Source organism: Molothrus aeneus, chromosome 3, assembly GCF_037042795.1.
Source record: "Molothrus aeneus isolate 106 chromosome 3, BPBGC_Maene_1.0, whole genome shotgun sequence".
NCBI lineage: Eukaryota > Metazoa > Chordata > Aves > Passeriformes > Icteridae > Molothrus > Molothrus aeneus.
Window position 1 is genome coordinate 111,660,993 of NC_089648.1, and position 27,962 is coordinate 111,688,954.

General features: G+C 54.5%; 1 protein-coding gene across 2 annotated transcripts; it reads left to right on the plus strand.

Annotated features, from left to right (window-relative positions):
• The first annotated feature begins 3,464 nt into the window (after window positions 1–3,464).
• PNOC (prepronociceptin) lies at window positions 3,465–26,354 on the plus strand. 2 transcript variants are annotated; one of them, XM_066547641.1, is made up of 4 exons: window positions 3,465–3,544; window positions 13,944–14,080; window positions 19,721–20,051; window positions 24,113–26,354. In XM_066547641.1, exons 2-4 carry the CDS (start codon window positions 13,955–13,957, stop codon window positions 24,151–24,153), a joined length of 498 nt encoding a protein of 165 aa, XP_066403738.1. In that variant the 5' UTR covers window positions 3,465–3,544; window positions 13,944–13,954; the 3' UTR covers window positions 24,154–26,354. The 2 variants fall into 2 exon arrangements, with proteins under 2 accessions (XP_066403738.1, XP_066403739.1); XM_066547642.1 differs by lacking the exon at window positions 3,465–3,544 and adding an exon at window positions 12,632–12,637 and having other exon boundaries at window positions 13,948–14,080.
• Window positions 26,355–27,962: the final 1,608 nt, after the last annotated feature.

Consider the following 27,962-nt stretch of genomic DNA (forward strand, 5'->3'; position numbering starts at 1 on the left):
TTCCCAATTCCCAATTCCCAATTCCCAATTCCCAGTTTCTAATTCCCAATTCCCGATTCCCAATTCCCAATTCCCAATTCCCAGTTTCTAATTCTCAATTCCCGATTCCCAATTCCCAATTCCCAATTCCCAATTCCCAGTTTCTAATTCTCAATTCCTGATTCCCAATTCCCGATTCCCAATTTCTAATTCTCAATTCCTGATTCCAAATTCCCTATTCCCTATTCCCGGTTCGCAGTTCCCCATTCCCAATTCCTTATTCCCAATTCCCAAACCCCAATTCCCAATTCCCTATTCCCTATTCCCTATTCCCTATTCCCAGTTCCCAATTCCCAAACCCCAATTCCCAATTCCCTATTCCCAATTCCCTATTCCCTATTCCCTATTCCCTATTCCCAGTTCCCAATTCCCAACTCCCAACTCCCGGAGCCAGAGTGGGCAGATCCCGGTTTCCTCCTCATGCCGGGCGTTTCCCTCATCCCTGGAATTCCCAGGCCGGAATTTTCTGCTCCTCCAGCAAATCCCAAATCCCTGATTCCCACCTGATGCTCAGGAGTGGGATTTGTGGGGTCTGGGGTGGGAAAATTCCCTTTGGGAAGAGTTTGGGATTGATCCCGGCTGCTCCACATCCAGGACACGGCGAGAAGCAGCTCCAAGGGGTTCGGGATGCGGGGAGGATGCGGGATGTGGGATTTGGGATGAGGGATGCGGGATTTGGGATGTGGGGTTTGGGATGAGGGATATGGGATGAGGGATGTGGGGTTTGGGATGAGGGATGTGGGGTTTGGGATGAGGGATGTGAGGAGGATGCAGGATGTGGGGTTTGGGATGAGGGATGCAGGGAGGATGCCGGTTTTGGGATTGGGGATATGGGATGCGAGGAGGATGTGGGATGTGGGATTTGGGATATGGGATGCAAGGAGGATGTGGGATGTGGGATTTGGGATATGGGATGCAAGGAGGATGTGGGATGTGGGATTTGGGATATGGGATGCGAGGAGGATGCGGGATGTGGGATTTGGGATATGGGATGCGAGGAGGATGCGGGGTGTGGGATGTGGGATGCAGGATGTGGGGAGGATGCAGGGTACGGGCATGGGAAGGATGTGGGATACAGGGAAGATGTGGGATGCTGGATGCCGAGAAGGATGCAGAGAGGGATGCAGAGAGGGATGTGGGATGCGGGATGTGGGGCATGGGAAGGGTGCGGGATGCAGGGAGGATGGGGGTGAAGGATGAAGGGTGAGGGATGCGGGGTGCGGGGTGCGGGATCTGGGGCATGGGAAGGGTGCGGGATGTGGGGAGGATGAGGGGCGCAGGATGTGGGATGAAGGATGAGGGATGAGGGATGTGGGGAAGATGTGGGATGAGGGATGAGGGGAGGATGCAGGGTGGATGTCGGGTGCAGGATGTGGGATGAAGGCTGAGGGAGGAGGAACGTGGGGTGCGGGATGTGGGGAGGGTGCGGGACAGGGAGGATGCGGGATGTGAGATACGGGATAAGGGATGAGAGACGCGGGATGTGGGGAAGATGCGGGATGAAGGATGTGGGATGAAGGCTGAGGGATGAGGGATGTGGGGAAGATGTGGGATGAAGGATGTGGGGAGGATGCGGGGCGGATGTGGGGTGCAGGATAAGGGATGAAGGGTGAGGGATGAGGAATGCGGGATGTGAGGAAGATGTGGGATGAAGGGTGTGGGATGAAGGCTGAGGGATGAGGAATGCGGGGTGCGGGATGTGGGGAGAGTGCGGGACAGGGGGTGCAGGGAGGACAAGGGATGAGAGATGCGGGATGTGGGGAAGATGCGGGATGAAGGATGTGGGATGAAGAATGCAGGATGAGGGATGAGGGATACGGATGCGGGGAAGATGCGGGGTGCAGGATATGGCATGAAGGATGAGGGATGCGGGGTGAAGGACACGGCGCATGGGGAAGATGCGGGGTGCAGGATGCGGGGTGAGGGACGTGAGATGCGGGATGAGGGATGAGGGGTGCGGGGTGTGGGGAGGCTGCGGGCTGCGGGGAAGATGTGGGGTGCACAGTGAGGGATGCGGGATGCGGGATGAGGGGTGCGGGGTGCGGGGCATGGGGAGGGCGTGGGATGCGGGGTGTGGAGAAGATGCAGAGTGCGGGATGCAGGGTGAGGGATGCGGGATGCAGGGTGAGGGATGCAGGATGCAGGGCGAGGGATGCGGGATGAAGGGTGAGGGATGAAGGATGAAGGGTGAGGGATGCAGGGTGAGGGATGAAGGATGAAGGATGAAGGGTGAAGGATGCGGGATGCGGGGAAGATGTGGGGTGCACAGTGAGGGATGAGGGGTGCGGGGTGCGGGGCATGGGGAGGGTGTGTGATGCGGGGCGTGGAGAAGATGCAGAGTGCGGGATGAAGGGTGAGGGATGCGGGATGCAGGGTGAGGGATGCGGGATGAAGGATGCGGGATGCAGGGTGAGGGATGAAGGATGAAGGGTGAAGGGTGCGGGATGCGGGGAAGATGCAGCGTGAGGGATTCGGGGTGCGCGATGTCGGAAGATGCAGGATGCAGAATTCGGGATGCGGGGAACGTGCGGGGCGCGGGGATGGGCGCAGCCCGGCCGGTTCCCCCCTCCCGCCCTGGGGGTGGGCTCAGCCCGGTCTGTCTGTCTGTCTGTCTGTCTGTCTGTCTGTCGGTCTCTCCCAGCGCCAGGGGTGGGCTCAGCCCGGTCTGTCGGTCTGTCGTTCTGTCTGTCGGTCTGTCTGTCTGTCCCGGCGCCGGGGGTGGGCTCAGCCCGGTCTCTCTGTCTGTCTGTCTGTCTGTCTGTCTGTCTCTCCCAGCGCCGGGGGTGGGCTCAGCCCGGTCTCTCTGTCCGTCTGTCCGTCTGTCTGTGGGTCTGTCTGTCCTAGCGCCGGGGGTGGGCTCAGCCCGGTCTGTCTGTCTGTCTGTCTGTCTGTCTGTGGGTCCGTCTCTCCCAGCGCCGGGGGTGGGCTCAGCCCGGTCGGTCCGTCTGTCTGTCTGTGGGTCTGTCTGTCCCAGCGCCGGGGGTGGGCTCAGCCCGGTCTGTCTATCTATCTGTCTGTCTGTCGGTCCGTCTCTCCCAGCGCCGGGGGTGGGCTCAGCCCGGTCTGTCTGTCTGTCTGTCTGTCCGTCTGTCGGTGGGTCTGTCTCTCCCAGCGCCGGGGGTGGGCTCAGCCCGGTCTGTCTGTCTGTCTGTCTGTGGGTCTGTCTCTCCCAGCGCCGGGGGTGGGCTCAGCCCGGTCTGTCTGTCTGTCTGTCTGTCTGTCTGTCCCAGCGCCGGGGGTGGGCTCAGCCCGGTCTGTCTATCTATCTGTCTGTCTGTCTGTGGGTCCGTCTCTCCCAGCGCCGGGGGTGGGCTCAGCCCGGTCTGTCTGTCTGTCTGTCTGTCTGTCCCAGCGCCGGGGGTGGGCTCAGCCGCGCACGTGGCCGGGGCGGGGGTGCGATCCCGGCCATAAAACCGCGAGCGGCTCCGCCGGGGCCGGGCCAGGCTGGGAGCGGAGGGAGCGGAGCCGCCGCCGGCTCAGCGCAGCTCAGCGCAGCGCAGCGCAGGTAGGAATCCCTCCCCTCCCCGCCTCGCTTTTCCCAACCCATTGATTTTTATTTTTCAATTTTCCCAGCTTTTCCTGCCTCTTTTTTTCCCCCCTTTCATCCACGGCCGGGCCCCTCGAGGGTCCCCCCGAGCTCTGCCCCCGGACGGAGCCGGTGCCGCTCTCCCGGCGGAGCAAAAGTTTCGCTCTCCAGCCCCAAAATTCAGCGCGTGGAGCCGCGGGGGCGCAACAAGAGGCGGCGGGGCCTGCCCGGAGCCGGGGGCTCCTCCGGGATCAGCGGGAAAATTTTTATTTTTTGGGGGGATTTTTTATTTTTTTTTTAGGGGGAGCAGCCCCGCCACAATTTTGCCCATCCCGTATTCCCGCTCCTTTCCCTTCCAGTCGCGACTTCCTCGGGATATTCCCGGCTGAGCCACCCCCAAAAATCACAACAAAAAAGGACGAGCGTGTGGGTTTTTTTTTTTTAAATTTCCTTTTTAAAAAATTATTTTTCGGTGCTTTGTTCGGTTTAGAGCCCCCCAAAAAGCAGCAAAGGAGCGGCTGAGGATGAGGAGATGAGGACTGGGGGGGAAAAAAAAAAATTGTTATTCCCGATTTTTTTTTCCAGCTCCGAGCAGCCTTTTCCCGGCTCCCATCTGCCTTTCCAGTCACACCGCGGCGCCTCATTTTGGCCAATTATGGCCAATTACCTGATTGAGGGGCACCGCGAAAAGGCAGCGCTGATTTTTCCGCCGAGGAAAAAAAATCTGGAACCGCCACCCCCCCTCCTCTCCATCATTCCCAAATCCCTCCGAATTTTCCATGAAATCTCCCCCCAAAAAATCCGCCGGGATCTGGGGGAGCCGGGCAGGGGTTTAGCGGTGCTGGCGGGGGAACGCTCTTGGACAATAATTTGATTTTTGATTTTTTTTCTTTAATTGGGAAAAGCTTTTCCTCCTTCCCACGGGTTCTTCCCGGCCACCTCTGGATCAGGCCTTGGCTGGAAAAAATAAGGGAAAAAAAAATGGGGATTTTGGGATGTTTTTGCTGCGGGATGATCCCGAAAGGGAGCTGCTTTTTGGGGTGTTCGGGGCCATCCCAAATGCGGGATAATCCCACGGGAAGAGGGGCTGGGGATGGCCTCAAATGGAGCGGATAAAATCCCATCTGAGGCAGCACCTGCTGCCCCTTCCAGCGCCTCTCCCGCCGTTTCATTCCCGTTCCCGCGGCTCCCACAATGGATTTTCCCACCTCATCCCATAAAAACCGCTCGTCCTGATGGATAAACCCGCCCCGAGCTGGATTTCCATCTGAAAAAACGACAGAAAAAAAAAAACCAACCAACCCGAACTCATTTATTTTTTGATTTTATTTATTTATTATTCTCCACCGAAATGAATGAGGGTAATTCCAACCGCATGGGGAAAAAAAAAACCAACCAAAAAACCTCGGATTTTCAGCCTCGGGGTGGATGGGGTTGGGTGTTTTTGGGGAGGAAAAGGAAGATTTTGGGTCCGGGAGGAGGCGTGGGGGTGGCTGTGACGGCAGCAGGGGAGTGGGACCGGCCCGAGGATCCTGCGGGAAAGTGGGCCCGGGTTGGGCTTCACAGAGGGGAAAAAAAGGGAAAAGAATGAGGAAAAATGTGGGGGGAATGGGAAAGAATGAGGGGGGGAAAGGTGGGAAAAATGGGAAAGAATGAGGGGGGGAAAATGGGAAAGAATGAGGGGGGGAAAGGTGGGAAAATGGGAAAGAATGAGGGGGGGAAAATGGGAAAGAATGAGGGGGGGAAAATGGGAAAGAATGAGGGGGGGAAAGGTGGGAAAATGGGAAAGAATGAGGGGGGGAAATGGGGAAAGAATGAGGGGGGGAAAGGTGGGAAAATGGGAAAGAATGAGGGGGGGAAATGGGGAAAGAATGAGAGAAAAAAATGTGGGGGAAAAGGGGAAAGAAATGGGAAGAAAAGGGAAAGAATGAGAGAAAATGTGGGAGAAGGGGAAGAATGAAAGAAAAAGGTGGGAAATGGGAAAGAATGACAGAAAAAAAACGAGGGAGAAAGGGAAAGAATGAGAGAAAAAACGTGGGGGAAAAGGGGAAGGAGTGAGAAAGAAATGTGGGAGAAAAGGGGAAAAATGAGAGAAAAAAGGGGGGGAAATGGGAAAAAATGAGAGAAAAAAGGTGGGAAAATGGGGAAAAAACGAGAGAAAAAAGGTGGGAAAATGGGAGAAAATGAGAGAAAAAAGGTGAGGAATAAGGGAAAGAATGAGAGAAAGAAGGTGGGGGGAAAAGGGAAAGAATGAGAGGAAAAAATGTTGGGAAAATGGGAAAGAATGAGAAAGAAATGGGGAGAAATTAGGAAAGAATGAGATAAAAACGAGGGGGAAAAGGGAAAGAATGAGAGAAAAAATGAAGGGGAAAAGGCAAAGAATGAGGAAAAAAACCGTGGAGAAATGGGAAAAAATAGGGAAAAGAAATACAGGGGGAAATGAGGAAAAACACATCCCTTTTTTTTTTATGGATTTATGGCCGGGAAACTCTGGAAGGGGCTTGGAGACGTCACCACCACCCCCAAAAAAACCCCTAAAAAAGCCCTCAAAGCGCCCAGGTTGAATTTCGGGGCGGGGGCTGCACAGAGCGGGATCCGCTCCCGGTTTTCCCCCCCTGCCCCATCCCGATCCCGGATCTCCCGCGCTCGGAGCCTCTTGGGGACACGGGGACAGAGCCGCGGGGACAGGCGGTGGCAGCGTCCCGGGGTTTTTGGGGGTTTCGGCCTCTCCCGGGAGCTGTGACTCACCCGAGATTCGAGCTCCGTTCCGGCTCCTTATCAGCGTCCCCGGGCCCTCCGGAGGGTGACAGCCGCCACCGTCACCGCCCGCCCGCGGGGACAAAAGGGGACCGAGGTGACCGTCACGGCCGGCAGGGACCCCTGGCAAGGGGGGATTCGGGATCCTCTAAAGCCGCTGTCACATCCCCACCACTGTCACCTCTGCCTGGTCCTTTAATTGTCCCTAAAGCCGCTGTCACATTCCCACCGCTGTCACCTCTCTCTGGTCCTTTAATTGTCCCCAAAGCCGGTGCCACGTCCCCAGCTCTGTCCCCTCTCTCTGGTCCTTTAATTGTCCCTAAAGCCGGTGCCACGTCCCCACCGCTGTCACCTCTGCCTGGTCCTTTAATTGTCCCTAAAGCCGGTGCCACCTCCCCAGCTCTGTCCCCGTCTGTCCTCTCACTCTGGTCCCCTCATTGTCCCCCAAACCTGTTGTCGCATCCCCGTCCTGTCACCTCTCTGTCCCCTCTGTCTGGTCTCCCCATTGTCCCCTGAACCTGGCTCCACTGTCACCTCTGCCTGGCCCCTGAATTGTCCCTTACACCCGGTGCCGCGTCCCCACCTCTGTCCCTCTCTGTCACCTCTCTTTGGTCCCCCCATGGCTGCCCAAACCCGGTGCCACATCTCCCTCTGTTGTCCCTCTCTGTCCCTTCCTGTCCCCTCATTGTCCCCTGAACCCAGTGCCACATGCCCACCTCTGTCACCGCTCTGTCCTTTAATTGTCCCCTTCCCTGTGTCACATCCCCATCCTGTCCCTCTCTGTCACCTCTCTCTGGTCCCCTCATTGTCCCCTCCCCTGGTGCCACATCTCCCTCTGTTTTCCCTCTCTGTCGCCTCTGTGTGGTCCCTGAATTGTCCCTAAGCCCGGTGCCACATCCCCACCCTGTCCTTGTCTGTCACCTCTCTCTGGTCCCTGGATTGTCTCCTCCCCTGGTGCCATGTCTCCATCTCTGTCACCTCTGTCACCTCTCTCCGGTCCCCCCATGGTCTCCTAAACCCGGTGCCACATCTCCCTCTGTTGTCCCTCTCTGTCACCTCTGTGTGGTCCCTGCATTGTCCCCTAAACTCGGCGCCACATCCTCATTCTGTCCCCTCATGGTTTCCTAAATCCGGTGCCACATCCCCATCTCTGTCCCCCCTGTCCCCCCTCTCTGGTCCCAGAATTGTCCCCTCCCCTGGTGCCACATCCCCATCTCTGTCACCTCTGCCTGCTCCCCTCATTGTCCCCTACACCCGGCACCACCATCTCTTGTCACCTCTCTGTGGTCCCCTCATTGTCCCCTAAATTTGGTGCCACATCCTTGTCCCCTCCGTCTGGTGCCTGAATTCACCCCTAAACCCGGTGCCACAGCTCCCTCCCTGTCCCTGTCTGTCACCTCTCTCTGGTCCCCTCCTTGTCCCCTAAACCCGGTGCCACATCCCCATCCTGTCCCTCTCTGTCACCTCTGCCCGGTACCCTCATTGTCCCCTACACCCGGTGCCACATCCCCATCTCTGTGACCTCTGTGTGGCCCCTGAATTGTCCCCTAAACCCGGTGCCACATCCCCATCTCTGTCACCTCCCTCTGGTCCCCTCATTGTCCCCTAAACCCGGTGCCACATCCCCATCCTGTCCCTTCTGTCACCTCTCTCCGGTCCCCCCATGGTCTCCTAAACCCGGTGCCACATCTCCCTCTGTGTCCCCTCTGTGTGGTCCCTGCATTGTCCCCTACACCCAGCGCCATGTCCCCTCTCTCTGGTCCCTGCTGCCACATCCCCCTCCTGCCCCTTCTCTCGGTCCCCTCACTGTCCCTCCCCCAGTGCCACATCCCCACCTCTGTCACCCCTGCCTGGACCGTGAATTGTCCCCTCAACCTGGTGTGCCATCCCCATCTGCGTCACCTCTGTCACCTCTCTCTGATCCCTGGATTGTCCCCTCCCCTGGTGCCACGTCTCCATCCTGTCACCTCTGCCTCGACCGTGAACTGTCCCCTACACCCAGTGTCACATCCCCATCTGTGTCACCTCTCTGGTGCCCTCATTGTCCCCTTCCCTGGTGCCACATCCTCATCTCTGTCACTGCTGTCCCTGAATCGTCCGCTAAACCTGGTGCCATGTCCCCATCTCTGTCACCTCTCTGTCCCTGTCTGCCGCTCTCTGTCACCTCTCTCTGGTCCCTTCATTTTCCCCTTCCCTGGTGCCACATCTCCCCCTGTTGTCCCTCTCCGTCACCTCTCTCTGGTGCCCTCATTGTCCCCTCCCCTGGTGCCACGTCCCCATCTCTGTCACCTCTCTCTGGTCCCTAATTTTTCCCCGTCCCTGGTGCCACATCTCCATCCTGTCCCTCTCTGTCACCTCTGTGTGGTCCCTGAATTATCCCCTAAACCCAGTGCCATGTCCCCATCTCTGTCACCTCTGACTGGTCCTTTAATTGTCCCTTCCCCTGGTGCCACATCCCCATCTGTGTCACCTCTCTCTGGTCCCTGGACTGTCCCCTAAACCTGGTGCCACATCCCCATCTGTGTCACCTCTGACTGGTCCTTTAATTGTCCCTTCCCCTGGTGCCACATCCCCATCTCTGTCACCTCTGCCTGGACCATGAATCGTCCCCTAAACCTGGTGCCACATCCCCATCCTGTCTGTCTCTGTCACCTCTGCCTGGTGCCTTCACTGTCACTTCCCTGGTGCCACATCTCCCTCTGTTGTCCCTCTGTGTCAGCTCTGTGTGGTCCCTGAATTGTCCCTAAACCCAGTGCCACATCCCCATCCTGTCACCTCTCCCTGGTCCTTTTATTGTCCCCTAAACTCGGTACCACATCCCCATCTGTGTCACCTCTGTCTCATCCCTGGATTGTCCCCTTCCCTGGTGCCACATCTCCCTCTGTTGTCCCTCTCTGTCACCTCTGTCTGATCCCTGAATTGTCCCTAAACCTGTGGCCACATCCCCATCCTGTCACCTCTCTGTCACCTCTCTCTGGTCCCCTCATTGTCCCCTATGCCCAGTGCCACATCCCCATCTCTAGGACCATGAATTGTCCCCTCAATCCAGTGCCATGTCCCCATGTCTGTCCCTCTCTGTCACCTCTGTCTGATCCCTGGATTGTCCCCTAAACCCGGTGCCACATCTTCCTCTGTTGTCCCTGTCTGTCCCTGTCTGTCCCCTCTCTCTGGTCCCCTGATTGTCCCCTATACCCAGTGCCACTTCCCTGTCTCTGTCACCTCTGGGTTGTCCCTGAATTGTCCCCTACACCCGGTGCCACATCCCCATCACCTCTGCCTGGACCGTGGATTGTCCCCTAAACTCGGTGTCACATCCCCGTCCCTTGTCACCTCTCTGGTCCCCTCATTGTCCCCTACACCCGGTGCCACATCCCCATCACCTCTGCCTGGACCGTGGATTGTCCCCTAAACTCGGTGTCACATCCCCGTCCCTTGTCACCTCTCTGGTCCCCTCATTGTCCCCTACACCCGGTGCCACATCCCCATCTCTGTCACCTCTCTCTGGTGCCCTCATTGTCCCCTACACCCGGTGCCACATCCCGATTTCTGTCACCTCTGTCCCGTCCCTGAATTGTCCCCTAAACCTGTTGGCCAAGCCAGCTGGGACACGGAATTCTGTGGGAATTCTGTGGGAATTCCGTGGGAATTCTCCAGGCCTCACGCTCCCATTCCAGCAATCCCTGCTGGACCCTCCCAGGACAGGGACAGGGACAGTGACAGGGACAGGGACAGTGACAGGGACAGGGACAGGGCTGGCACGTCCCCAGAGCCAGCCCGGAGCAGGGACTGGGAATTGTCCCCGTGTGGGAACAGCTGGGAATGCGCTGCCAGTCCCGGCTCAAATAACCCCGGGGACAGTCCGGGAACGGGATCGGGACAGCCGGGAAAGGGACAGGGACAGGAACCGGGAAAGGGACCGGGACCGGGAAAGGAACAGGGAGAGCCGGGAAAGGGACAGGGACAGGAACCGGGAAAGGGACAGGGACAGGAACCGGGAAAGGGACCGGGACAGCCGGGAAAGGGACAGGGACAGCTCGGGAAAGGGCCAGGGACTGGGAAAGGGCCAGGAACCGGGAAAGGGACAGGGACCAGGACAGCCCGGAGCCGGCCCGGGATCGGGACCGGGACAGCCGGGAAAGGGACCAGGAAAGGGACCGGGACCACCTGGAGCCATCCCGGGAACAGGACCGGGAGAGCCCGGAAAGGGACCGGGACAGGGACCGGGAGAGCCCGGAGCCAGCCTGGGACAGGGACCGGGACAGCCGGGACAGGGACCAGGACCGGGACCGGGACAGGGACCGGGAGAGCCCGGAGCCGGGCCGGGATCGGCTCCTCTCCCTGCGGGACTGTTCGGGGTTTGTGGCCTTTTTTCGGATTTTGTGGGGTTTTTGTGAGGTTTTGTGGGGTTATTTTTGGATTTTGTGGGGTTTTGTGGGGGTTTGTGGGATTTCACAGGGTTTTGCCAGGTTTTTTGTGGGTTTTTTTGTGGGGTTTTTGCAGGATTTTTGTGGGGTTTTGGGGAGTTTTGTGGGATTTCACAGGGTTTTGTGGGGTTTTTGTGGGATTTCACAGGGTTTTGTGGGGTTTTTTGGGGGGGTTTCGTGGGTTTTTGGGGGTTTTTTGCGGAGTTTTGTGGGGTTTGACCCGGGGCACCCTCAGCCTTTTGGGATCGGCTCCTCTGCCTACGGGGCCCTTCGGGGTTTGTGGGATTTTTTTTGGTGTTTTGTGGGGTTTTGTGGGATTTTGTGGGATTGAGTGGAGTTTAGTGGGATTTTGCAGCATATTGTGGGATTCTGTGGGATTTTGCAGCGTTTTGTGGGATTTCATGGGATTTTGCAGGGTTTTGTGGGATTTTGTGGGATTTTTGCACGGCTTTGCAGGGTTTTACAGGGTTTCATGGCATTTTCTGTGGTTTGGTAGGATTTTGTAGGATTTCATGGGATTTTGCAGGATTTTTTTGGATTTCGCAGGATTTCACAGGGATTTGTGGGGTTTGACGGGATTTTGTGGGGTTTTGCGCATTTTTGGGGGCATTTTGTGGGATTTTTGGGGATTTTTTGGGATTTTATGAAACTTTTGGGGGATTTTGTGGGGATTTTGTGGGGATTACGCAGGATTTTTTTTATTTTTGGGGATTTTTTTCAGATTTTTTGGGGGGGAATTTTGCGGGATTTTTTGGGATTTCATGGGATTTTTTGGGATTTCGCGACCGGTTTGGGGATTTTTTGGGGATTTTACAGGATTTTTGAGGATTCTGCAGGGTTTTTTGGATTTTGAGGGGGTTTGGGGGATGTCTTTGGGATTTTGCAGCATTTTTTGGGATTTTGCAGCATGTTTTTGGGATTTTGCAGCATGTTTTTGGATTTTGTAGGGTTTTGCAGGATTTTTGGGGGATTTCACAGGATTTTTTGGGGGATTTTTGGGGGCTTTTTTTTTTTTGGGATTCTGTGGGATTTTTTTTTTCAATTTCCTGAGATTTTTTTGGGCTTCCTGGGGTTTTTTAGGATTTTTTTAATTTCACAGGATTTTTTCAGATTTTGCAGGATTTTTTGGTATTTCCCAGTATTTTATGGAATTTTGCGGGTTTTTTTGGGATTTCTTGGGATTTCCTGGGATTTTTTGGGATTTCCCATGATTTTGCAGGGTTTTGCAGGATTTTTTTTTTTATTTTACAGCATTTTTTGGGATTCCACAGGATTTTTAGGGGATTTTTTTGAGATTCTGTGGGATCTTTTGGGGGGATTTCATGGCATTTTTTTGATTTTCTGGAATTCATTTTTTTATGGGATTTCACGGGATTTTTTGGGGGGGGGATTTTTTTTTTTTTGGGCTTCCTGAGGTATTTTGTGATTTTTTTGTGGGATTTTTGACAGCCAAGTCCCCACAGGTGGTGCTGTCACCATGCGGGCCGTGCTCTGGGAAGTTTTGGGGCATTGCTGGGTTATTTTATGATTTTTTGTGTTCTGATGTCCCCGTGTGTCCCCGCAGGGGCGTTGCTGTCACCATGCAGGCCGTGCTCCGGGATTTTTTGGGATTTCTTGGGTCTCTTTTGGATTTTTGGTGTCCTGATGTCCCCGTGTCCCTGCAGGGCGGTGCTGTCACCATGTGGGCTCTGCTCTGGGATCTTTTTAATTTCATGGGATTTTTTAGGATCTCGTGGGTCTCTTTGTGATGTTTTGGTGTCCTGATGTCCCCGTGTCCCCGCAGGGTTGTTGCTGTCACCATGAGGGCCGTGCTCTGGGACTTTTTGGGATTTCTTGGGTCTCTTTTGGATTTTCTGTGTCCCGATGTCCCCGTGTCCCTGCAGGGCGGTGCTGTCACCATGAGGGCCGTGCTCTGGGACTTCTTGGGGGATTGTTGAGATATTTTATGATTTTCGGTGTCCTGATGTCCCCACGTCCCCACTGGCGCGGTGCTGTCACCATGAGGGCCGTGCTCTGGGACTTTTTGGGGTTTCTTGGGTCTCTTTTGGATTTTTGGTTTCCCAATGTCCCCGTGTCTTTGCAGGTGGTGTCACCATGAGGGCCGTGCTCTGGGATTTTTTAAATTTCACAGGATTTTTTGGGATCTCATGGGTCTCTTTGTGATGTTTTGGTGTCCTGATGTCCCCGTGTCCCTGCAGGGTTGTTGCTGTCACCATGAGGGCCATGCTCCGGGATTTTTTGGGATTTCTTGGGTCTCTTTTGGATTTTTGGTGTCCCGATGTCCCCGTGTCCCTGCAGGCGGTGCTGTCACCATGCGGGCTGTGCTCTGGGATTTTTTGGGGTTTCTTGGGTCTCTTTTGGATTTCCTGTGTCCTGATGTCCCCGTGTCCCTGCAGGCACAGCGGTGTCACCATGAGGGCCGTGCTCTGGGACTTTTTGGGATTTCTTGTCCCTGCAGGGTTGTTGCTGTCACCATGTGGGCTGTGCTCTGGGATGTTTTGGGATTTCTTGGGTCTCTTTTGGATTTTTGGTGGTGCTGATGTCCCCGTGTCCCCGCAGGCGGGCAGTGTCACCATGTGGGCTGTGCTCTGGGATCTTTTTAATTTCACGGGATTTTGGGGAGCTTCCTGGGATATTTTGTGATGTTTTGGAGTTCTGATGTCCCCGTGTCCCTGCAGGGCAGTGCTGTCACCATGAGGGCTGTGCTCTGGGACTTTTTAAATTTCACAGGATTTTTTAGGATCTCGTGGGTCTCTTTTGGATGTTTTGGTGTCCTGATGTCCCCATGTCCCTGCAGGCACAGCAGTGTCACCATGAGGGCCGTGCCCCGGGATTTTTTGGGATCTCGCGGGTCTCTTTTGGATGTTTTGGTGTCCTGATGTCCCCGTGTCCCTGCAGGGTTGTTGCTGTCACCATGCGGGCCGTGCTCTGGGACATTTTGGGGCATTTCAGGGTTATTTTATGATTTTAGTGGTTCTGATGTCCCCGTGTGTCCCCGCAGGCGGTGTCACCATGCGGGCCGTGCTCTGGGACATTTTGGGGCATTTCAGGGTTATTTTATGATTTTAGTGGTTCTGATGTCCCCGTGTGTCCCCGCAGGCGGTGTCACCATGCGGGCCGTGCTCTGGGACGTTTTGGGGCATTTCAGGGTTATTTTATGATTTTAGTGGTTCTGATGTCCCCGTGTGTCCCCGCAGGCGGTGTCACCATGCGGGCCGTGCTCTGGGACCTGCTGCTGCTGCTGCTGTGGCTCTGCGCCCGCGCGCGCGGGGACTGCCGGGGGGACTGCCTGCACTGCGAGCGCCTGCCGCACCGCCACCGCCTCGACCTGCTCGTGAGTGACACCCCTGTCACCTGCTGGGGACATCCTGGGGGCTGGGGACATCCTCAGGGGGACATCAGAGTCACCTGGGGGGGCTGGGGACATCCCGAGGGACACTGCAGGGACTGCCTGCACTGCGAGCGCCTGCCGCACCGCCACCGCCTCGACCTGCTCGTGAGTGACATCCCTGTCACCTGGGGACATCCTCAGGGACACCTGGGTCACCTGGGAGGGCTGGGGACATCCTCAGGGTGACACCAGTGTCACCTGGGGGGGCTGGGGACATCCCGAGTGACACTGCAGGGACTGCCTGCACTGCGAGCGCCTGCCGCACCGCCACCGCCTCGACCTGCTCGTGAGTGACACCCCTGTCACCCTGGGACATCCTGGGGGACACCTGGGTCACCTCTGGGGCTGGGGACATCCTCAGGGACACCAGGGTCACCTCTGGGGCTGGGGACATCCTGAGGGACACCAGTGTCACCTGAGGGGCTAGGGAAATCCTGAGGGACACCAGTGTCACCATGCCAGGGGGCTGGGGACATTAGGAGTGACATCAGTGTCACCTTGTCCCCATGCTTGGCAGGTCTGGGGACATTAGGAGTGGCACCAACTGTCCCCCTGTCCCCATGCCTGGAGGATCTGGAGTCTGGGGGACATCATGAGTGACACCAGTGTCACCTGGGGGGGACATTCTGAGGGACACCAGTGTCACCTGGGGGGCTGGGGACACCCTGAGGGACACCAGTGTCACCTGCTGGGGACACCCTGAGGGACACCAGTGTCACCTGGGGGGCTGGGGACACCCTGAGTGACACCAGTGTCACCTGGGGGGGACATTCTGAGGGACACCAGTGTCACCTGGGGGGCTGGGGACACCCTGAGGGACACCAGTGTCACCTGCTGGGGACATTCTGAGGGACACCAGTGTCACCTGAGGGGCTGGGGACATCCTGAAGGACACCAGGGTCACCTGGGGGGCTGGGGACACTCTGAGGGACACCAGGGTCACCTGGGGGGCTAGGGAAATCCTGAGGGACACCAGTGTCACCATGCCAGGGGGCTGGGGACATTAGGAGTGACATCAGTGTCACCTTGTCCCCATGCTTGGCGGGTCTGGGGACATTAGGAGTGGCACCAACTGTCCCCCTGTCCCCATGCCTGGAGGATCTGGAGTCTGGGGGACATCATGAGTGACACCAGTGTCACCTGCTGGGGACATCCTGAGTGACACCAGTGTCACCTGGGGGGCTGGGGACACCCTGAGTGACACCAGTGTCACCTGCTGGGGACATTCTGAGGGACACCAGGGTCACCTGGGGGGCTGGGGACACCCTGAGGGACACCAGTGACACTGCTGGGGACATCCTGAGTGACACCAGGGTCACCTGGGGGGCTGGGGACACCCTGAGTGACACCAGTGTCACCTGGCACCGTGCACAGGAGGTCTGGGTGCCCTTTTCCTTCTGCTGGGGAATGTGGGGGCATTTGGGGTTTGAGGGGAAGGTGCCACCTGCTGTCACTGTCACTGCCACTGTGTCATTGTCATTGTGTCACTGTGTCATTGTCACTGTGTCACTGTCATTGTCATTGTCATTGTCATTGTGTCACTGTCACTGTGTCACTGTCACTGCCACTGTCACTGTGTCACTGCCACTGTCATTGTCACTGTCACTGTCATTGTGTCACTGTCACTGTGTCATTGTCATTGTCATTGTCACTGTGTCATTGTCACTGTCATTGTCATTGCCACTGCCACTGTCACTGTGTCACTGTCACTGTCACTGTGTCACTGTCACTGTCACTGTGTCACTTGTGTCACTATGCCAGTCACTGTCATTGTCACTGTCACTGTCATTGCCACTGCCACTGTCACTGTGTCACTGTCACTGTCACTGTCATTGTCACTGTGTCACTGTCACTGCCACTGTCACTGTCATTGTCATTGTGTCACTGTCATTGTCACTGTCACTGTCACTGTCACTGTCATTGTGTCATTGTACTGTCATTGTCACTGTGCCACTGTCATTGTCACTGTGTCACTGTCACTGTGTCACTGTCACTGTGTCACTGTCACTGTCATTGTCATTGTCACTGTGTCACTGCCACTGTCACTGTGTCACTGTCACTGTGTCACTGTCACTGTGTCACTGTCACTGTGTCACTGTCACTGTCACTGTCACTGTCACTGTCATTGTCACTGTTTCACTGTCACTGTGTCACTGTGTCACTGCCACTGTCACTGCCACTGTCACTGTGTCACTGTTTCACTGCCACTGTCACTGCCACTGTCACTGCCACTGTCACTCCTGGGTGGGCACTGGGATGGTCCCGAGGGAAGGTGAAGATCCCAAACCAGGATGGGCTCAGCTGGGGCTGGAAGGAGCCTCCTGGTGGGATTTGGGATCTCCTGAGACTGGAAGGAGCCTCCTGGAGGGATTTGGGATCTCCTGGGGCTGGAAGGAGCCTCCTGGTGGGATTTGGGATCTCCTGGGGCTGGAAGGAGCCTCCTGGTGGGATTTGGGATCTCCTGGGGCTGGAAGGAGCCTCCTGGTGGGATTTGGGATCTCCTGGGGCTGGAAGGGGCCTCCTGGTGGGATTTGGGATCTCCTGGGGCTGGAAGGAGCCTCCTGGTGGGATTTGGGATCTCCTGAGACTGGAAGGAGCCTCCTGGTGGGATTTGGGATCTCCAGGGGCTGGAAGGAGCCTCCTGGTGGGATTTGGGATCTCCTGGGGCTGGAAGGAGCCTCCTGGTGGGATTTGGGTTCTCCTGAGGTTTGAAGGAGCCTCCTGGAGGGATTTGGGATCTCCAGGGGCTGGAAGGAGCCTCCTGGTGGGATTTGGGATCTCCTGAGGCTGGAAGGAGCCTCCCTGGGTGGTTCTGGACGTTCTTCCCTGAGGATTCCCGGCCCGCTCCAAGGTGGGGACAGGAGCCACTTCCAGGAGAATTGTCACCTCAGCCTGGTGGCCCAGGAGCCCGGGATGTCCCTGCCAGGACCTTGGAGCTGTCACCTCTGTGGGATCCATCACCTCCAGCAGCTCAGGGCCTCCCAAAGCCTTGGAGATGCCAGGAGAGGACACCCAGACCCTTCCAAAGCCCTGGAGATGCCAGGAGAGGACCTCAGACCCTTCCAAAGCCCTGGAGATGCCAGGAGAGGACCTCAGACCCTCCCAAAGCCTGGGAGATGCCAGGAGAGGACCTCAGACCCTTCCAAAGCCCTGGAGATGCCAGGAGAGGACCTCAGCTCATCTCAGACCCTCCCAAAGCCCAGGAGATGCAGCTCAGACCCTTCCAAAGCCTTGGAAATGCAGCTCAGACCCTCCCAAAGCCTTGGAGATGCCAGGAGAGGACCTCAGACCCTTCCAAAGCCCTGGAGATGCAGCTCAGACCCTTCCAAAGCCTTGGAGATGCCAGGAGAGGACACCCAGACCCTTCCAAATCCTTGGAGATGCCAGGAGAGGACCTCAGACCCTCCCAAATCCTTGGAGATGCCAGGAGAGGACACCCTCGGTGTCTCCCCAAGGCGCCATCCCACAAGACCCCCGCCACCGCCTGGTTTGGGGACAATTCTCCCTCTTTTGGGATTTTGGGGGGAGCCCTCAGCAGAGGCCGGGAGGAGCCGGCGGAGCTCCAGCCCTGAGAGACCACGGCGGGAGCAGCGGCACCAGGGTGGTGGTGCCAAGGTGGAGAGAGGTCCTGCAGAGGTCTGGGGCCATGAGAGCCCCCCCAGATGTCCCCCGGCTCCTCTGGGTGTGAGCAGGTCCCCGTTGTCCCATCCCATGGGAATTCCTCGGGTTTATGGGGCACAAAAAAAAAAGGAGGTTTTGGTGAATTTCCAGGAATAAATCCCGAATTTGTTCTTGGGTGGAGGAACCATGGGAAGGATGGACCTGCTGTGAGGAGCGGGACGGAGCGAGGGGTGGATTGAGGGGAAAAAGGATCAGAAATGGGTCTGAGGGTTTGAGGAGAGGATGGGAATCCCCACCTGGCTCGGGTGAACCCAGTCTGAAGGGTCCCACCACGATGGAGACACTGGGATGGAGATGAGGACAACCCTTCCCTCCCGGGCCGTCCACCCACGGTGCCTCCCGGAGCTCACCGAGTTTGGCTCTTCCACGATTTGCTCCTGGATGGTTTCCCCTGGTGACACCGAAAAAGGAATCTCCTTGTCCATTCTGGCCTGGAAAGGAACGAGACACAACCATGGTGGGGTTGGTGGCACCACAAAGGACTTTTCACATCCTGTAAGCTTGGAAAGGAATGAGACCCAACCGTGGTGGTTTGGTGGCACCACAAAAAGGAATTTCCATGTCCTGTCTGGCCTGGAAAAAGTTGAGACCCAACCATGGTGGGTTTGGTGGCATCAAAACCCCACGGCAGGGACAGGGCCATGTTCATGGCCTGGAAAGGGATGAGACACAACCATGGTGGGGTTGGTGACACCAGAAAAGAACTTTTCATGTCCTGTCAAGCTTGGAAAAGGATGAGACACAACCATGGTGGGTTTGGTGGCACCAAAAAAGGAATTTCCATGTCCTGTCTGGCCTGGAAGGAGTTGAGACAACCCTGGTGGGTTTGGTGGCACCACAAAGAGTTTGCATGTCCTGTCAAGCTTGGAAAGGAACGAGACCCAACCATGGTGGGGTTGGTGACATCAAAAAAAGGAGTTGAGCATCTCCAGCACCTTCCAGCCCTCTGGGAGCCCAGCAGGGGCTTGGGCAGGAGGCACCTCTGAGGAGCTGCCAGCACCTTCCCGTGGGCAATTCCAATGGGCTGGGTGTCAGGATGGGTGCTGGTGTTGGGATGAGTGTCAGGATGGGTGTCAGGATGGGTGTTGGGATGGGTGTCAGTGTCCGGATGGGTGTCAGGACAGGTGTTGGGATTGGTGTTGGGATGGGTGTCAGTGTCGGGATGGGTGTCAGTGTCGGGATGGGTGCTGGTGTTGGGATGAGTGTCAGGATGGGTGTCAGGATGGGTGTTGGGATGGGTGCTGGTGTTGGGATGGGTGTCAGGACAGGTGTTGGGATTGGTGTTGGGCTGGGTGTCAGGATGGGTGTCGGGATGGGTGTCAGTGTCGGGATGGGTGTCAGTGTCGGGATGGGTGTCAGTGTTGGGTGTCGGTGTCAGTGTTGGGTGTTGGTGTCAGGTTGGGTGTCAGGTTGGATGTTGGGGATGCTCCAGCATCGCGGTGACGCCACCATTCCCCCAACCCCTCAGATCCTATCCCCTGGTACCACCCCTCCGACCCTGTCCCCCTTGTCCCCTCAGATCTGCATCCAAGCTGTGCCCCGTGCCACCTGGGAACTGTGCACTGCCACCACCTGAGGGTCACCAGCCCCTGACCCTGTCCCCCTTGTCCCCTCAGATCTGCATCCAAGCCATGCCCCGTGCCACCCAGGAGCTGTGCACTGCCACCACAGCTCCCTGTCCCTGTCCCCCTTGTCCCCTCAGATCTGCATCCAAGCCGTGCCCCGTGCCACCCAGGAGCTGTGCACTGCCACCATCCGAGGGTCACCACGGCCCCCTGACCCTGTCCCCCTTGTCCCCTCAGATCTGCATCCAAGCCATGCCCCGTGCCACCCAGGAGCTGTGCACTGCCACCATCCGAGGGTCACCACGGCTCCCTGTCCCTGTCCCCCTTGTCCCCTCAGATCTGCATCCTGGAGTGCGAAGGCCAAGCCGTGCCCCGCGCCACCTGGGAGCTGTGCGCTGCCACCATCCGAGGGTCACCGCGGCCCCGCCGCCTCTCCGGCCGGCCCTGGCCCTCGGGCACGTCCCCCTGGGCCCAGCCCCAGCACGAGGAGGAGGAGGAGGAAGAGCAGGAGGACATTTCCCGGCGGCCGGGCGCGGACCGGGCGGCCAAGGGGGTGCAGAAGAGGTACGGGGGCTTCATCGGGGTGCGCAAGTCGGCGCGGAAGTGGAACAACCAGAAGAGGTTTAGCGAGTTCCTGAAGCAGTACCTGGGCATGGCGCCGCGCTCCAGTGAGTACGGCCGCGGCGGCGCCGGCGACGCCAACGAGATCTAAACGGGATCCAAGCGTGGGATCCAAGCATGGCATCCAACCCTCCACACCCCGCCCGCCACATCCCATGGGTGCCATCCTACAAGGGGGCCATCACCAAGAGAAAAAATCCCATTCGGAAACACGGCTCGGAAACGCCGGCGCCGCCACAGGGAGGGACACGGCGGGAGGGACCTTGGGGGCAGATTTGGGGCGCCCTTGGGTCACCCTTGGGGGCACCCTCGGGGTCACCTTGGGGGCACCTTCAGGTCACCCTAGGGATCACTTTGGGGGCACCCTCGGGGTCACCTTGGGGGCACCTTCAGGTCATCCTCAGGGTCACCTTAGGGGGCACCTTTCGGGCACCCTGAGATCCCTTTTGGGGGCACCTTTGGGGGCACCTTCAGGTCACCCTCAGGGTCACCTTCGGGGCACCTTCGAGTCACCTTCAGGTCACCCTAGGGGTCACTTTGGGGGCACCTTCAGGTCACCCTAGGGATCACTTTGGGGGCACCCTCGGGGTCACCTTGGGGGCACCTTCAGGTCACCCTTGGGGGCACCTTAGGGGGCACCTTTGGGACACCCTGATATCCCTTTGGGGTCACCTCGGGGGCACCTTCAGGTCACCCTTGGGGGCACCTTAGGGGCACCTTTCGGGCACCCTGAGATCCCCTTTGGGGGCACCTTAGGGGGCACCTTTTTGGTCATCCTCAGGGTCACCTTTGGGGGCGCATTTGGGGCACCTTCAGGGTCATCTTGGGGGCAACTTTGGGGTCACCCTCAGGGTCACCTTTGGGGGCAGCTTTGGGGCACCTTCGAGTCACCTTCAGGTCACCCTAGGGGTCACTTTGGGGGCACCTTTGGGGCACCTTCAGGGTCATCTTGAGGGCAACTTTGGGGCACCTTGGGGCTGCTTTTGAGGTGACCTTCAGGTCACCCTCAGGGTCACCTTGGGGGCACCTTTAAGGTCACCCTCAGGGTCACCTTTGGAGGCACCTTTGGGGTCACCATCGGGGTGACCACCAGAGTTGCCTTTAAAGTCATCTTTGGGGTTGCCCTTGTGGTCACCCTTGGGTTCATGGCCACTCCATGACTTTATGGTCACCCTTGGGGTCACCTTGAGGTCACCCTTGGGGTCACTGTTGTGGTCACCTTCATGGTCACCTCTGGGGTCACCCTCAGGGTCACCTTCAAGGTCACCCTTGTGGTCACCTTCGTGGTCACCTTCATGGTCACCCTCGGGGCTGCTTTCATGGTCACCTTCGGGGGCACCTTCAGGGTCATCTTTGGGGTTGCCCTCAGGGTCACCTTTGGGGTCACCTTTGTGGTTGCCTTCGGGCACCTTTGAGGTCACCTTTGGGGGCACCTTTGGGGTCACCCCCCCTTCGAGGTCACCTTTGGGAGCACCTTCGAGGTCGCTTTTGGGCTCACCTGTGGAGTCACCTTTGGGGTCACCCTCAGGGTCACCTCTGGGGTGACCTCACCTTCAAGATCACCTCCAGGGCCACCTTTGGGGGCACCTTCAGGCCCACCCTCACGGTCACCTTTGGGGTCACCTCCCCTTTGAGGTCACCTTTGGGGTCACCTTTGGTGTCACCTCCCAGGTCACCACTGGGGTCACCCTCAGTGTTGCCCTCAGGGTCACCTCCAGGGTCGGGGTCACCCTCAGGGTCACCTTTGGGGTCACCTTTGGGGTCACCCTCAGGGTCACCCCTGGAGCCACCCTCAGGGTCACCTTTGGGACGTTCCCAGGGCTGCCCTCAGGGTCACCTTTGGGGTCACCTTTGGGGTCACCTTTGAGGTCGCCCTCAGGGTCACCTTTGGGTCATTCCCAGGGCTGCCCTCAGGGTGGCCTTTGGGGTCACCTTCGGTGTCACCTTTGGGGTCACCCTCAGGGTCACCTTTGGGGTCACCTTCGGTGTCACCTTTGGGGTCACCCTCAGGGTCACCTTCAGGGTCAGGGTCACCACTGGGGTCACCCTCAGGGTCACCTTTGGGTCATCCCCAGGCTGCCCTCAGGGTCACCTCCGGTGTCACCTTTGGGGTCACCTTCAGCGTCACTTTGGGGCCACTTTTGGGGTCACCTTCAAGGTCACTTTTGGGTCACCCCTAGGTTGCCCTCGGTGTCACCCTCGGTGTCCCCCTCGGTGTCCCCTGCCGGGGCTGCTGCTCCAGGTCCAGCAGGGGTCGGTTCCCCCCAATAAAAAATTGGGAAAAAATAATCAAAAATCCAAATAAATACGGGAAATGTTAAAAAAAAAGGAGGTTTTTTTTTTGTAAATGAAATTGAAAAATTAAAAAATGTAATTTAATTTAAAATTTTAAAATTCCATGGAGATTTGAAATAGAATTTTGAAATAATGTTAAATAAAGAAGAAAATTTCAAATTTCAAGACATGAAAATCAAATCATTTCAGGATAAATGGAAAATATTTAAAAGAAATCAAAAGAAGTTTCAAAAAACTTTAAAAGAAATAGAGGATAAATTTCAAAGATATTGTGAAGAAATAAAGGACAAATTTCAAAAATATTTTCAAAAAGGAATAAAAAAGAGATTTCAAAAATATTCTGAAGAGATAAAGAGATAAAAATTTAAAAAATTTTTAAAATATTTAAAAGCAATAAAGAATGAAATGGAATTATTTAAAATAAATAAAAGATTGGTCAAAATTATTTAAAAGAAGTTTAAAAAATGAGTTTAAATATTTAAAGTAAATGGAAGAAAAGCATTTAAAATAAATTTTAAAGGTGAATAAAATTTGAATTAAATTCAATTAAATAAAAAGAAATAGCTAGAAAAAATGTAAATAAATTTATAAAAATTAAAGAAATAAAAAACCCAAGAAAAATAAAATGAAGAAAAATGAAAATAAATTAAAATTAAATAAAAATATAAAGAAATATAAATAAAAATAAATTAAACAAAATGAATTTTTAAAAAATTAAAATAAATCGAAGTAGAACCCCATTTCAAATTAACCAATTCCTGCCCAGAACTCTCCAGTCCCATGCTGCAATTCCCAAAAAAATCCCAAATTTGGGAGAATTTTCACATTTTTCCACGTTTTTAAATTAAAATTTTTCCTATTTTACCCCTCCCTGGCTGGAATCTCCCAAAATTGCGGGAGAGGAATTCCAAAATTCTAAAATTCAAAAATTCTGAAATTCCAAAATTCCCCTCCCCACTCTTGGCTCAGCTGCTTTGGCCTTTCCTTCTTTTTTTACCATTTTCCCCCCATTTTTTACATTTTTTTTTCTCTTTTCCCCCTTTATTCCCAACTTTTAAAATTTTTTTCTCTTTTTTCCCTTTTTTCCCCCTTTTAATTTTTTCCTCTATTTTTCCCCTTTTTCCCTTCTTTATTTCCCATTTTCCACCACTTTTCAAATTATTTTTTTCTCTTTTTTCCCCACTTTTTACATTTTCCCTTTATTTCCCTTTTTCCCCACTCTTTAAACTTTTTTCTCTTTATTTTCCTTTTCCCCCTTTCTTTCCTCTATTTAATCTCATTTTATTTTCCTTTCCTTTTCCCCATTTTATTTTGGTGGTTTTTATTCTTTTCCCCTTCCTTTCCCCCATTTCATTTCCTATTTTTTCCTTTTCACTTCTTCATTTTATTTTGTATTTTCCCCTCTTTCTTTTCCCTATTAAATTTTATTTTTTAATAATTTTCCCCCTATCTTTTCCACATTTTATTTTGTATTTTTTCCCCTTCCTTTTCCCCATTTTATTTTTTTATTTTCCCCCTCTCTTTCCCCCATTTCACTCCGCCCTTTTTTTATTTTCCCTTCCTTTTCCTTATTTTATTTCATTTTATTTCATTTTATTTTAATTTTCCTCTTCCTTTTCCCCATTTTATCTTGTATTTTTCCCCCTTTCTTTCCTCTATTTAATTTCATTTTGTTTTCTTTTCCCCTTCCTTGTCCCCATTTTATCTCCTTTTTTTTTAATTTTATTTTCCCCTTCCTTTTCCCTATTTCATTTTATATATTTTTTTTCCTTTTCCCCTTTCTTTTCCCCCCGTTATTTTATATTTTCTGTAGCGTTCCGGCACCGCCTCCCGGCCCGGCCGAGGCCCAATTAACCCAACCCCGGCTCGGGCCCGGCCGCGCGAACTCCCGGCGGGACCCGAAGCGCTTCGGCTCCGGAGCCCCGAGGCCGCCAAAGCTCCGCCTGCCCCGAGCCGACGGCTCCCGAGCCCTCCCGAAGGCTCCCGAGGGTTCCCGAAGGCTCCCGAGGGCTCCCGAGGGCTCCCCCGACGGCTCCCGAGCGCTCCCGAGGGCTCCCCCGACGGTTCCCGAGCGCACCCGAGGGCTCTCCTGACGTTTCCCGGGCTCTCCCGACGTTTCCCGAGGGCTCCCCAGACAGTTTCTGCCGGCTGCCGAGGGCTCCCCCGCCGGTTCCCGCCAGATCCCCACGGTTCCCGAGGGCTCTCGACGGTTCCCGAACACTCCCCTGACGGTTCCCGAGGGCTCCGTTCCTGAGGGCTCCCCCGGCGGTTCCCGAGGGCTTACCCTCCGGTTAACGAGCGCTCCCCCGACGGTTCCCGAGGGCTCCCGCCGATTACCGAGCCCTCCCCCGCCGGTTCCTGACGGTTCCCGAGGGCTCCTGAGTGCTCTTTCGACGGTTTCCGACGGTCCCCGAGGGCTCTTCCGACGGTTTCCGACGGTCCCCGAGGGCTCCCCCGCCGGTTCCCGAGCGCTCCCCGGCCAGTTTCCGCCAGATCCCGTCCCGCCGGTTCCCGAGGGCTCCTGAGGGCTCCCGCCGGTTCCCGAGGACTCCCCCGCCGGTTCCTGACGGTTCCCAAGGGTTCCCCCGCCGGTTCCCGCCGGCTCCTGAGGGCTCTTCCGACGGTTTCCGAGGGCTCCCCCGATGGTTCCCGCTGGCTCCCGAGCGTTCCCGAGGGTTTCCGAGGGCTCCCCCGATGGTTCCCGAGGGTTTCCGAGGGTCCCCCCGAGAGTTCCCGAGGGTTTCCGAGGGCTCCCCCGAGAGTTCCCGAGGGTTTCCGAGGGCCCCCCCGAGAGTTCCCGAGGGTTTCCGAGAGTTCCCGAGGGTTCCCGAGGCCGCGGTGAGGGCGGGAGGATCCGCGCGGAACCGAGGCCGAACGGGAGGGGAAAAACGGGAATTTTGCCCCCCAAAATTGGGATTTTTGTGGGGAAAATTTGAATTTTTTCCCCCGAAAAATAAGGTTTTTGGACAAAAAAAAAATTGGGATTTTGTGGAAAATTTTTGAATGTTTGCCCCAGGAAAATTGGATTTTTGACCGAAAAAAATTAGGAATTTTTGCAGACAAAATTTGAATTTTTGCCTCCCCCCCCGAATGAAATTTTACTCAGAAAAGGGGAATTTCTGCATAAAAAGCCCAGGAATTTTTGCTGGAAAAAAAATGAATTTTTGGCCCAAAAAATCGAATTTTTGGCAGAAAAATTTGGAATTTTTGTAAAAAATATTTGAATTCTTGCCTAAAAAGGAGAAATTTTTGCCAAAAATATTTAATTTTCGCTACAAAAAAAAATTTGAATTTTTGCTCCAAAAAAATGGAACTTTTGTGGAAATAAAGGAATTTTTGTCAGAAAAAAAAGAACTTTTGCAAAAATATTTTGAATTTTTGCCCAGAAAAAGGAATTTTATGCCAAAAAATTTGAATTTTTGCCAAAAAAAGAGAATTTTTGCCCAAAAAAGGAGGAATTTTTGCCAATGAAAATTTGAATTTTGTAAAGAAAATAGGAAATTTTGCCCCCCTTCAAAAAATTAATTTTTGCCAAAAAAAAGAGGAATTTTTGGCCAAAAAGAGGATTTTTTTGGAAAAAAAGAGGAATTTTTGCCAATGAAAAATAAAATTTTCACCTAAAAAAAGAGGAATTTTTCCCTCCCAAAAATTGAATTTTCACCCAAAAAAAGTGGAGATTTTGCCCAAAAAAGGCCAAAAAAAAATCAAATTTCCCAAATTTTCCCCCAAAATTCTGGAAATTTTCATTTCTTTTCATTCCACTTGAATTTTTTGAAACCAAAAATAAAAATTCCAAACCCTCGGAGCCGTTCCCGAGCCGATTCCAAAAAAAAAATCACAAAAAACCCCAAAGAAATCCCAAAAAAATCCCCCCAAAATCCCAAAAAAAGGAGAATATTTTGATAATTCCGATGGGAAAATGTAAAAAAATTTTAAAAAAAAGGGAAATTCCAGGATGAGCCCGAAATTTTGATTTTTTTGTTGTTTCTGAGATTTCTCATTAAAGTTGTACAGAGCAAAAAAATCCAAAATAAATCCATTTATGGTTTCTATGAGCTGATTGCCACTCGTGCCGGGGGAAATCTGCGGATTTGGGAATTCTGAGGCATCGGGACGGGGCCAATTTGTGGGATTTGGGAATTTCAGAGGGATTGGGACACGTTGGATTTGTGGGATTTGGGATTGGGATTGGATTGGTTGGATCCATGGGATTTGGGATCTTCAGGGGTATCGGGACAGGTTGGATCTGTGGGATTTGGGAATTCCGGAGGGATTTGGGACAGGTTGGATCTGCGGGATTGGGACAAGTTTGATCCATGGATTTGGGAATTCCAGAGGGATTTGGGACAGGTTGGATCTGTGGGATCAGAACCACTCAGATCCATGGGATGAGCTCAGGTTGGATCTGCGGGATTTGGGAATTCCCAAGGGATTGGGACAGGTTGGATCTGTGGGATTGGGACAGGTTTGATCCATGGATTTGGGATCTCCAGAGGGATTGGGACAGGTCTGATCTGTGGGATTTGGGAATTTCAGAGGGATTGGGACGCGTTGGATTTGTGGGATTGGGATTGGATTGGTTGGATCCATGGGATTTGGGATCCTCGGGGGGATGGGGACAGGTTGGATCTGTGGGATTTGGGAATTTCAGAGGGATTGGGACAGGTTGGATCTGCGGGATTTGGGAATTCCAGAGGGATCGGGACAGATTGGATCTGTGGGATTGGGATTGGATTGGTTGGATCCATGGGATTTGGGATCTTCGGGGGGATTGGGACAGGTTGGATTTGTGGGAATGGGATTGGGATTGGGATTGGGATTGGATTGGTTGGAACCATGGGATGAGCTCAGGTTGGATCTGTGGGATTTGGGATCTTCAGGGGGATTGGGGAAGGTTGGATCTGTGGGATTTGGGAATTTAGGAGGGATCGGGACAGGTTGGATCTGTGGGATCTGGGCATTCCAGAGGGATTGGGACAGGTTGGATCTGTGGGATTGGGATTGGATTGGTTGGATCCATGGGATTTGGGATCTTCAGGGGGATTGGGACAGGTCGGAACCATGGGATTTGGGAATTTTAGAGGGATTGGGATGGGTTGGATCTGTGGGATCAGAACCACTCGGATCCATGGGATGAGCTCAGGTTGGATTTGTGGGATTTGGGAATTTCAGAGGGATTGGGACAGGTCAGATCTGTGGGATTTGGGAATTCCCAAGGGGTTTGGGACAGGTCAATGAGCTCAGATTGGATTTGTGGGATTTGGGATCTCCAGAGGGATTGGGACGGGTCAGATCCAGGGGATTTGGGAATTTAGGAGGGATCGGGACAGGTTGGATCTGTGGGATTTGGGACAGGTCGGATCCATGGATTTGGGAATTCCAGAGGGATTGGGATAGGTTGGATCCATGGAATTGGGACAGGTTAGACCCAGGTTAGTTCCTTCTTGACCCCATGGGATTTGGGAATTCCAGAGGGATTGGGATAGGTTGGATCCATGGAATTGGGACAGGTTAGACCCAGGTTAGTTCCTTCTTGACCCCATGGGATTTGGGAATTCCAGAGGGACCAGGACATGTCAGATCTGTGGGATCAGGACAGGTCAGATCCATAGGATTGGGATGGGTTGGATCTGTGGGATTTGGGAATTCCGGAGGGATTGGGA